Raw genomic sequence first — 12442 nt, 5'->3', positions numbered from 1 at the left:
TTGCCTGAGCTTTAGAACTTGTAATTGGGTTTCAGTTTTGCTGGCTAGAGCAGACACTGCATGGAGCATCCTCCTTTGTACCCTGCTGAGAAACTGGTCCACAGGCAGGTAATCTGTCCAAAGATATTCTTCCTAAGTGCCAGCATCTTCATAATAGTAGAAAACCAGATATACTCAGAGCACATTTTTATAACCTTGTGAAATGTGAAAGTGACCTGAAAACAAACCCTGTCTTAGCCAGGCTAGTGTTAAAATGATCAGCTGTATTTCATTTTGCCTAAACTCATATGTCCCTTTGAAAAACAGGCAAGTAATAAGACAAGAGAAAATAAAAAGGCTGTCAGGCAAGGAGCCTGAGCTTAACCTCTCAAGAGAGGAGGACATTGAAGTAAAATGGTCATCAACGTAATCTGGACATAGTATTTTGCATTCTAAAAATTAAATCTGATTGAGGTTTTATGGGAAGCCAGGGTGTCTGGAACAAGAACAGGCTGGTGATAGCAATTTTTCCATTTAATATGATGCAAACTCTCAAAATACATTGCAACAACTCTACTGTAACACAGCCAATACGACCACAAACTCATGCCAGGAGACAGGATCCTGTACTGACAGCGACTTTGGACTAACCGAGAGAGAAGTCCTAGACATGGCTCTGAAGACAAAGACTTTTATTCTACAGCATGCCACCAGGGATGGGGCACCATGACAACCATCATCTTGATTTCAGTTGAGCTGCAGATCAAGGTGAATTGTCAACTTTCTTTTTAGGAAGCAAACACCACAATACTGTTTTCCTTTAACGTCATGTAGAAATGGCTCCCTGGCCAGGAATTGAGGGAAGCAGCAGAAAGATTCTTAAAATGACACAAGGTTTTCCCTCAAACCTCTGGTGATACTGTTGCTGTATTCTACTGATGAATACATTGTAAGGTGAATTACAAGTCTGTTCCTAACAAGCAAGTCAGTGTCCTGCTTGTTGCTGAGCTGCTTACCCTTGGTACTTTAAATTTTTTTTTTCCCCCCAGGTCAGATGAAATTGGGTTGCAAAACTGATAAGGAAATACCTTCCAGAGGAGCACAAACTTTTGAAAGAGTACCCCAAAAATCAGTCTTGGAAGCAAGTATGTGTTCCTGGATAGGCAGGCTTTACCTGGCCATACTGACAGTTTGCACAGCATCTTAATAGATTTCAGTTGCTATCCTGCTGCAACCATTCTTTTGTTATGACTATCAGATATGTCTCAGTGCAGATGCAATGGCATCAGGTTGTTAAGCATAAGAAAGCAAACAGAAGAAAGCCAGGAAGAGAGAACAGGTCATTCACCCAACTCTGCTGAGGTGGGAGATTAATAAGAGCAACCATCTCCTTACCTGAGTCTGACTGATTGCTATGTGGTTGCCATGGAGAGGTGACTGACGTTCCTTCTCCTTACTGTGACGACTGCTCTGCTTGCTGCGTTGAAGCTGCTGCCTCAGTTTGGCAATCTGCTGGAGAGAAGTTCAGGTGAAGTGAGAATGAGTTCTCAAATGGGTTAACTACTCCAATCTCCACCTGTCAAGTGAATCCTTGTTTACCAACAAGCACTGCAATCACTGGTGCAAACAGAAGTAGTCAGATGATCTACGTGAGAGAGTCCAATGGAGGGCTACCAGGATGATTAAGGGACTGGAGCACTGCCTTAGGAGGAAAGCTTAGAGATGTGGGGCTATTCAGTCTGGAGAGGAGAAGACTGAGAGGGGATCTAATCAACGTCTATAAATATCTGAGGGGTGGGTGTCAGGAAGGAAGGGACAGCCTCTGCTCACTTGTGCCCTGTGATAGGACAAGGGGCAATGGATGTAAACTGCAGCACAGGAAGTTCCACTTCAACGTGAGGAAGAACAACTTTACTGTAAGGGTCACAAAGCACTGGAACAGGCTCCCCAGAGAGGTTGTGGAGTCTCCTTCTCTGGAGACTTTCAAGACCCACCTGGATGCATTCCTGTGCAACATGCGTTAGATTGTATGGTCCTGCTCTGGCAGGGGGGTTGGACTTGATGACCTCCAAAGGTCCCTTCCAAAACCTAACATCTCATAATGACAAGCTGTAGCACTTTCTACCCAATAACTGGCTTAAACTGGGGATCACGAAGCCTACAATTTCATTTAAAATAGCTTAAACCAAAGTTTTCCAATGACAATTCATCCTAAAAGCAAAGAGCCTTCACAAACAACTGGCAATCAATATGCACTGCACTTCTTTAATACATTTAATAGCATTTTCCTGCAGGCTAAATTACCACAGATTCCTCCAGGCAGATAGAATTGCCTTTTCTGCTGTCTGCTGCAATGATGGCTAATCACAAGTTACAGATCTTAAAGGTCATACACAACTTAAAGCCACTGTCCATATGACCTGCTCCTTAAGAAAACAAAGAATTTCATTTGGGTATTCTTCCACTTACAATCATAAAATGGTTTGGATTGGAAGGGACCTCTACAGGTCATCTAGTCCAAACCTCCTGCAGTCAGCAGGGACATCCTCAGGTTGCTCAGAACCTTGTCCAGTCTAATCTTGAATATCGTCTACGGACGTGGCCTCCCTGGACAACCTGTTCCAGTGTTGCAACACACTCATGGTGCAGAACTTGCTCCTAACATCCAACCTAAATCTGCTCTTCTCTAATTTCAAACCATTGCCCCTGGTCCTAGCACTGCAGGCCTTTGCAAACAGTCCCTCTCCAGCCTTCTTGTAGGTCCCCTTCAGGTACTGGAAGGCTTCTAGGTCTCCTGGAGCCTTCTCTTCTCCAGGCTGAACAACCCCAGCTCCCTCAGCCTGTCCTCATAGCAGAGGTGCTCCAGCCCACTGATTATTTTCACGGCCCTCCTCCTGACCTGCTCCATCAAGTCCACATCCATCTTGTGTTGAGAGCTCCAGAGCTGGATGCAGTATTCCAGGTGAGGTCTCACCAGAGCAGAGTGGCAGGATCCCCTCTCTCCATCTCTGGCCACACTTCTTTTGATGCAGCCCAGGATGCCATTGGCTTCTGGGCTGCAGGCACACACTGTTGGCTCACGTCCAACCAGCACCCACAAGCCCTTTTCTGCACAGGGCTGCTCTCAATTTCATCATCCCCAGCCTGTGTTGGTATCTAGGATTGCCCCAACCTAGGTACAGGACTTTACACCTTGCCTTATTGAACCTCACAAGATTCTCCTCAGCCTGTCCAGCTCCCTCTGGATGGCACCCCATCCTTCAGACTTACAAACCACACCACTCAGCTTGGTATCATCTGCAAATCTGCTGAGGGTGCTCTCACTTATTAATTCCTCCTGGATAGTTTCTACAGGAAAGAATATTTACCTCTGTCAGCATTGTCTCAGAAGTTCAGACAATGTGCAAAGTCACACAACAGGTATGGAAACTTCCCTAAGACTGGATAATTTTGTCCCTTGTGCTGAAGTCTCACTCTTCCTTATGCTCAGCTCACTGGCATATACATGGCAAAGCATGCAAGGCCCCATTTAATTTTTAACTCACAGATACAATTTTTAAGAACCTGAAGGGCAAGGAAGGAGAAGAGAATGCACATGGAATTCATATTGCAAAGAACTTCTTCAGCTGGAAAGTAAGCTCTCTTTCTGAGTGACAGCTTACAAGCACATGCACTCTGTGGTAAACTCTGAGTAGTTAAATATATCACTAGTGCTCCTGCTAAGCAGCTCTGTGGTAGAGTCACTTCCCATCGCTCTTCCCAGTGTCAGAGATGACAGTGCTTAGTGAAGAGGTTTGGATGGAGCTTTGCTCCAGGCTGTGGACTTCTCTTTGTGGTGTTTCTGGTATCACTCACAATAGAAGAATTCACCTTTAAGGCTTCATATCAAATCTTGCCACAGCTTGTTACCTATGTTCAGAAAAGTGCAGCTCAGAAATGGTTGAATGCTTTCATCTTTCAACAGACAAACAGTTCAGGCTTCCATTAGCAGCCTGTGTGTAGCACACATTTATGAAGACAGTCCTCAGATGACTGAGACAAGCTAGATCTAGAGGACTGGGAGACTATCTCTTGATGAAAAGTGCACCACGTTGGCAAGGAGTCTGAAGAGATACTTCATCTCTACAAACAAAAATGGTCCAGAACTTCCCCATTCCTTCTGTAAGAGTAATGGCAATTAGGAAGCCTAGCTCCTGAGAGATGAAAAAACAAGCAGGTAACCAGTCTGGTAAGTACACCGAACAGCTACAAACATTTGTCTTGACATCAGAATGTTGGAGAATGGGGAGAACAGGGAAATAATCTTCCCCTTTAAAAACACAAGAGAAAAATGATGCCCAGATCAGAAGACAGATGTAGACTGAGATGGCTGGCTACAGGAATAATGGTTTACTGTCATACAGCCAAATATAATGACCATGAAAGATGATTAAACAAATAGGAAGTTAGGAAAAAAAATCCAAACTTCTAAATTTATTTTTTGCTTGCTGAATATTTTTACAGCTCTAAGTGCACTTGAAATAAATATGAATCTTGTCTATATCCCTTATAATATGTCTGCAGCCTAATGTAACTAATGGCACAAACCTGACAAATAAGCAAATTAGGTTATTTCTTTCCAAGACTGGAATAATCTGAGTGTCCTGATAATTTTTCATTTGAAGAGACCTAGCAGCAGACTGCTAATAGGAAGGAGGAAGTCACTTCTCATCATTCCTGGCCAAATGTTCATTAATATTAACCAGTCAATAGGTTGTATTTCTACAAATCAAGCTACACAACAAGGTAACTTCCTATTGCTGAACAAGCCACAAAGTCCTCATTAGAGCTCATGAGAGTGAGCTCTAACTCATTCATGAACCACTTGTTAATAACCAAGCTAAGCAGTTAGGGCAAAGAGCAAGACAAGCATTAGAAATGCACACTAAACCTTTGAATACAATCTTTTGATTGGTATATGAAAGCACATTAAAAGTGCAAGCTCTCATATTTGATTCTCTTTTATTCCAAAGTCCTTCTCAAGTACTCTGGGAGAGCAAAATGGACCTTCCAATGGGGGGGTTGTTGGCTTTGGTGTAACAGACACAGCATACAGGGGTGTTTAAGGGAAGTGAAAAATCAGCTGTCTGAAATACTCAGGTCTTTAAAAACCTACGCAACCCTAAAACTGCTTGTTTTAAACCCTGAGGTTTTGTCAGTTCTGGGCAGATTCCAGAAGCTGGGTAAGCTCTAACTCAAATTGTCTCTATTCAACAGAATTTAAAACTAAATACTGAAAGGGGAAAAAAACCCAAACTATTAAAAGGGAAAAAAACACCAATGGCTCAAACCACTACTTTGTGTCCAGAAGATGGATAGCAATCTTTATCTCCTAGTCAAGACATGTATCTCTTAATGTTAAAGCAGTCTGCCATTATGTTACAGCCATTTATATTCAGGACTGTAAAATCAAGCAGTAGAACCCTTCAGAATTACTATTTAAATAAGTAAATGTTGTTAGAAGGTGATAAAATGCTACCCTTTCAATACAAAATTCATATTGAGATCTGAGGAGTTTTAGATTTGTAATGGATTCACTACAAGCAAGCAAGCTTTGCTTATTTCACTGCTAGACAGATTTAATCCTGACACCACCTATTTCAGTTTAAGGGCAAAATAATTTTCAATTAGCCAAAGTGAATTTATTTTTATTTTTAATGTGGTAATAAAGAAAATTTGCTTGGTTGGGATCTTGATTCTACATACACTCCTTTTTAGGTATTTAAACTGCAAATCTTTCCCCCAGTTGTGTTAAATAAATGCATTTAACTGCAGTAATTCTCAAACTAAGCAAGGAAAAAAACCTCTTTTTTTTTCAAACTTAAAAAGCACACTGAATCATCTTTTATCAAAAGCAACAAAAACCATGCAACAAAAACCATGCATAGAAGCATTTGGCTAATTTACAACACGCTAGGGATCATTCAGTTAATTGCTGGAACAAGAAAACAAGGATGCAAACTGCTAGGAAAAAACAAGGCAACTGTAATCTACTTGTTTACTGCCAAATGCTATGGGAAACAATTCAAAGTGCTGAGCAGAACTACTGTTACCTATGGTACTCATAACAAATACAGTTGCCCAGGAGAGGTGATACTTTTATTTCCATTACTTAAGCTCTTGCTATCAGCTGCAAATAGATTTGTCAAATCTTCTCTGAAATCTACCAAGCAACATTCAGCTCTTCTATCCCCTCCCTACCAGAGGCTGATTAAAGAATGAGATGAAAGTGAGAAGCAGAAATAATTTTATAATCATTTTATGTGCTAAAACACGTTATTGTAGTTGGTTTGGTTTTGTTGCTGTTGTTTGTTTGGTTTTTTTTTTTAACCTGGAAAGCTCTGCTGTCCAATGCTTTGGAAGAAAAAGCCAAGCATTTATCTGGTGTTCCTCTGTGGTGGGAATGTGCCCCTCTAATTCCCTTGGGGAAAAAAAAAAAACAAACCACAACTTTAAACCTGCTGAAGCTTTAACAAAAATTTCAGTTTGCACATGTTCAAGAAAGATGTCTGGAAGTGGCAGCTGCATTTGCTAGTAATTCCATCTCCAGTGGGCTTTAGTTTGAATAGAAGTGCCCCAGAGAAATTCTCCTTCCAGAAATTGCAGATTACTGTGGCACAAAGAAGCTGAGTGCACCAGATATTGCTGGTATTGAACAAACTCTTAACACTCACCACACAGGCATTAAGTAGCCCAACAGAGAAGCTGGAACCAGGACTTGCAGATGAGGAAAAGAAAATAGAAAGGGATAAAGAGGCAGAACAGACAAAGAGCTGTAGGTAACTGAGTAAGAGGTCAAATAAGGGAAGATAAACAAGGATTGGCTGGATAATGCATACAGAATGACACTGAGACCATGAACCCAGGGAGCTAGAAAAGTCATGAAAATTCTTTTCAGAAGGTGGAGAAAGAAAATAAGAGGAAGGGAAAGAACATTAAGCTGAGGAAGACAAAGGCAGGTTTGGGGGTGAGCCACCACTGCAGTAATTCCCTTCCACACACCCCATTTTTTCCATTACTGTGTTCTATTGGAAAGGAACCACGAAACTTATTGGCCACATGTTTCTTATCTTTCTCTTGTGGTCAGTCCATAAAGAGGGTGGCAACCTAGCACAATGGATAGCTGTTATCAAATGGCAGAGACTTGCTCACATGCTGAAGTTTTTACTATCACTGACACTCACAGCCCTGTGGTGAAGAAAAGCTGCTTGTTGCAGAATTTGATAGGGAACTGCCAGAAGATGAAGGATGCTCTTTTAGTAAAAGCAAGCAAGCAATATCCTGGAAGTGCAGAGGCTATTCCTGCTCCTACTACAATTCCTTTGTGCTGGTGGGAAATGTTTAAGACAGAATTTTTCAGATATAAACCTAATTTCTGGACACTATCTGTGATTCTGAGTGCTTCCTCACAGCTGCAGATGAAGTCAGCCCAGCAACTGAAGGCCCATGTACTAATTACATTAGCTATGATGGGTTTCATGACATGGAAATAGACAACTCTCTTTGGATTGACATCTCTTTGGCCCAGCTGCTCATCTTTAAAAATGAGGCCACTGGAATTCAAGATTATTCCACATTTGTCAAATCTGATTTTAAAATTCAAGTAATTAAATTTACTCACCCCAACAATCACTCTTCCTATCAATCACTGTCCAGCAGATGACTACCTCTTGCCAACAACATCATCACCTCAGATGATCTATACATTTATTCTCCTTTCTGAATGTTCTCTTGAACAGGGAATGAGGGCAAAGGATGCAAAAAGCCCAGAGTATCAGGGAAAAGTCCCATCCCATGGTTCATTTCTTTGAAAGAAAGATGTAGCTCTTGAAGAGAAGCTGCTCCCTTCCTGAGAGGGGCTGATTACAGGCCAGTTATTAGGTACTGGACAGAGCTAGAGTTTCAGGAACTCTGGACAGAATGGAGTTTACTGGGACAAAAACTGAACTACTGTTGTTTCAGCTGAGCTGGACACTGTTTTACTGCATCTACTTTTTCAGGATGCAAATCCTCTTCACTTGTGGTGGGGGTTTTTTTGGTTGCAAATGTGGCCTACAGCATAAAACACAGGATTGAAGAGCATTTCAAATAATCATACCATTACTGTATCAACATTTACCCTCCTTTTGCATTCATTAAAGGGATGTTCTCTTCTCTGTTTTAGCCCATTTCTAAGCAAAAAGATGCCAGCATACTGACTTAGACTTTGCCTCCTTAGGAGAAGAGTGCTCAAGAACAGAAAGCCAGCTAAGGTAAACCTGAACAGAAAAATTAGTAAGCAACAGTTTGGTTCCTCAGCACTCACTCTGGACACTCTTCACAACCCGTCCCGTGCCGTAGGAAGTGAGGAAATCCAACAGGCATTATAAAATAACAACCACTCTTGAAGTAACTCTTATATTGGAAGTAAAACCTGTTTCAGAAGCAACAGAGAAAGGGTGCAGTTTCCTGGACTCCAGATACAGATTAAAAAAACAAACAACAAAAAATAATCTTGGGCATATGAAAACTTGAGAGGCTGCACTGTGCAAAGCTTCTCACCTCTTTCAGTTGATCAGCACTTCCCCATGATGCTGAGCGCTGATGGGATCTCTTCTCTGCTCCCTCTTCAGCCCAGCAGCTAGGTGTCTAGAGGGAAAAAAGGAAAAGAAAACACACTGCCCTGAATTCTCCAGGTAAGGAAAACTTTGGGCACTGATTATTGCTTCACCCCTTCTGCTGTGTCAGGAGTTCAGGCACTATGCACACGAAGAATAAGTTTCAGAATGGGATATGGAGAGTAACAGTCTCAATAAATTAAAAAGAAAAAAAGAAAAAAAATATAGAAAATTAATTAAGGCTTTGTAAACTTGCCTTTACAAAAGATGAGGACAATGCATATTACTGAAGAAGGAACTAGAGGCCTGACAATCACAAAACCCCCTAGCCCCCCTGGCTAATCCCATCTGCACTATGACATCCATTTCAAAGTTTTCTCTCAGTGGACAGTTTAGAAAACCACAAGAATATGGAAATTAACTCAGAGTCCAAGAGCCAGGATTCACCTCTCCCATCTGTCTTCTTTAATCAGTGGGCCATGTAATCAATCCTTCAACTAAATGACTTTGATACAGAGTTTGATACACCTATTATTATTTTTGGCATGAGCAGATCAGTGAAGGGAAAGCTTTTTTCCAGACTTGTCTGCAAGCCCAGAGGTTTGGGGACTGTCCTTGGATGTAGGAGCTATCAAGTTAAACCCCAAAGATTGAGAGGGGTCTGGAAGCCAAATCCACCAATTCCTGTGCTTATTCCCCAACAAGACCATTATGAAATTTGAGGGTATCCACCAGCATTTCAGAACAAGAGTGTCACTGGCTGCCAGAGGAGCAATGAGAACATCTAAAATCCAGGGAGGGTTTGGGGTTATGAACCATAAAAAACTCAAGGCTATAGGCACATGAATACATTTTGGAATAGTTAGAAAAAAAGAAAATAGGGGGGGTTTCAACAATTCCTACTATGAGCTGAAAATTTCACTATGAGCTGAAATAAAACTATACCACTGAAGCCAGTGAGAATTTGGCAGTGAGGTTTTGCAGGGAGGGAATAGGACTGCTGCTGATACTTCTCAAAGGCAGACAAGACCTCAATGAAGGTAAGTAGGATCCAGGATCCACCTCTGTGCAGGACTTCCTTCCCCATTCCTCCACAGCTTGCCTCACTCTTCCTTCCTCTCTCAGGTCTAGAAATTTCTGTAGTACCCACACACTTCAAGTATGTTTTGCCAGAAAGGAGGCTAGCATCACCTTGGAGAATACCATGAAAACACTGAAGCTCCTCACCCTTGCTGGCCTGGGAGAGGAGCTGGAAGCAGCCCTCCAGGGTCAGTCCACTCCAGCCAAGTAGTGCAGACACCATTAAGCACTGAACTCCAGTTTCAGAGCACAGGCTATACCTTCATAACATGGCCTAGAGCCCAGCATCCAACTCCTACAAGCTAGTATTTCATGTGCTAAAGCATTTGTGTGCACAGGCCTATGTATCTCACTTGTGTTTTCTGCCAGCCTTGCACTTTCCATGTTTTTAGTGTTGGGGGTTTTTTTCCCCCCCTTCATTATTTTTAGACCACCAGAAACACTTCCACCAAAGACTCAGCAAGCTGTGTGGGAACTTAAAAAGGAAAATGGTTAAAACAACAACAGAAAGAAAAACCAGTAATGAAGTTCTTGATGCATGTTCCCAGGGGAAAAAAAAACAAAAGCCTCTTTCTAGAAGTTAAGGTTCTGTGTATTTGTTGTATGACCCTATTTGTGTAGGCTTGAGGCAAAAGCCAGAAGGTAATGTGGCTATGAAAAAAGAAATAATATCAGAAGGGAAGAGTTAAAACAACTATTTAAGCAAGGTCCTGCATCTGGGTCAGGTCAATCCCAGGCACAAACCTAGGCTGGGTGCAGAGTGGATTGAGAGAGTGGGTTTGTTGATTGATGAGAAGCTCACCATGAGCCAGCAGTGCCCTCACGCAGCCCAGAAAGCAAATGCTGTCCTGGGCTGCAGGACTGCAAGAGGAGTGTGGCCAGCAGAGCAATAGAGGGGATTCTTTCTCTTTACTCTACTCTTGCCCCACCTCAAATACTGCACCCAGGTCCAGTGTCCCCAGCATAAGAAGGACACAGTATGGTTGGAACAGGTCCAGAGAAGGACTACAAAGATGATCCAAGAGCTGCAGCATCCCTGCTATGAGGAGAGGCTGAGGGAGCTGTGCTTGTTCAGCCTGGAGAAGAGAAGGCTCTGCCGGGACCTTACAACTGCCTTCCAATACCTGAAGGGATTCTACAGCAAGGCTGGAGAGAGACTTTTCATAAGGGTGTCTAGCAATAGGACAAGGGGGAATGGTTTGAAGCAGAGGGAGAGTAAGTTTACACTGGATCTTAGGAAGAAGCTCTTCAGTACAAGGGTGGTGAGACTCTGGAATAGGCTGTCCAGGAGGTTGTGGATGCCTCCTCCCTGGGGGTGTTCAAGGCCAGGGCCTTGAGCAGGTGAGTCTAGTTGAGAGGCATCCTGCTCAAGGTAAGGAGGTTGGAGTAGCTGATATCTAAGGCTACTTCCAAACTAAGCCATTCCATGATTCTGTTATGTAAGGCAAACATGAGAGTCCCTGCCATATACACTCTACTTGTGTATGCATTTGCTCACTCTGCACTTCTGCAGAGTCATGCTCTGAATTGTTCTTGCAGATTGGGTACTTAACAACTCCCTGAAATTTGTGTAAAACATTTGAAACCTTTTCAAAAACACTGAAGTGGCCTGCAGATTTCTAAAGAACTAGAGAAAACCAAAGGAAAAATTTGCTCCTTTTTCAAAATCATGAGCTTTCATAACCACTTACAATTTACTTTCCAATTTAAATTGCTCTTTAAGTATTTTTACTATATACCTTCATACCAAACCAGACTTTAAAAAAAAAAAAAAAGACAAAGAAAAAACAATGAATGCAAAGAGAATTATTTGAAAATTTATGTTCCGGAAAGTGTTTTCTGAATAACACACAACTTCATAGTTTGGGGAGCAACTCCAGGGTGAAGAAGAAACTGCAGGTGCTTAAATATTTACCTGTACTGTGTGAGGGTGTACTACAGATTGCTACATACTCAAAGCCTTTCAACTACAGTTTAAGAAACATAACAGACACTGATTGTCTAAAACGCCGAAGTGAGTTTCTCAACAAAGAGAAAACTGTTAAAGAGATGAATCTAGAAAGCAAGAGCTTGCCCGTATCTTCAATAAACATAAATATTGATCCAGAGAGCAAGGACAGAAAACAAAGTAATAGCTACACCCTGAAGATGATCATCAGTGACACTGGTGACTGTTGGTAGAGAGAGGTAGGAATCCTTGTATTAGTCATTTTAATTAGAAATCAGAAGTAACTAATAAAAGCCATCCCTTTGCTTCATATTAAATTTTGTATTTTCTCAAATATGCTAGAAATGAGCAGATTTAGATTGGATGTTAAGAACAAGTTCTTTACCATGAGAGTGGTGGAACACTGGAACAGGTTGCCCAAGGAGCTGGTCAGGGCTCCATCTGTGGAGATATTCAACGTGAGGCTCAACAGGGCTCTGGACAACCTGATCTAGCTGAGGATGCCCCTGCTGACTGCCTTACTGCACAGGGGTTGGACTAGATGAACTTTGGAGGTCCCTTCCAACCCAGACCATTCTATGACACTCTCAAATATTATCTACCTGGAGGCAAATATTATGAGCTGCTTTCATTCTCCAGTAAATTGAGTCAAGTCACAACCTTCCCAAATATACATACAAGCATCAGCAAACCAGCAAATAATTTGTGTCCCTTGATTTTATTTGCAGTATTAGATTACAAATACTAGATGATGTTCCTAGCACAGTACTGAAGCCAGACAATGTTATATTAATGTGCT

The 12442-nt window shown here is 41.9% G+C and overlaps 1 protein-coding gene across 1 annotated transcript in view; it reads right to left on the bottom strand.

The window, feature by feature from the left end:
* Window positions 1–12442, bottom strand: part of GLCCI1 (glucocorticoid induced 1) — a 57173-nt gene that overhangs the window by 18272 nt on the left and 26459 nt on the right. The window contains exons 3-4 of the mRNA XM_054384917.1: window positions 8560–8646; window positions 1375–1491 (exon numbers count right to left, since the gene is read on the bottom strand). Of these exons, the coding sequence (XP_054240892.1) occupies window positions 1375–1491; window positions 8560–8646 (204 nt within the window). The remainder of the gene's footprint in view (window positions 1–1374; window positions 1492–8559; window positions 8647–12442) is intronic.

This window comes from Indicator indicator, chromosome 11, assembly GCF_027791375.1.
Source record: "Indicator indicator isolate 239-I01 chromosome 11, UM_Iind_1.1, whole genome shotgun sequence".
Classification (NCBI taxonomy): Eukaryota; Metazoa; Chordata; class Aves; order Piciformes; family Indicatoridae; genus Indicator; species Indicator indicator.
The sequence above is the reverse complement of the archived record's forward strand: the minus strand, read 5'-3'. Positions and strand labels throughout refer to the sequence as shown.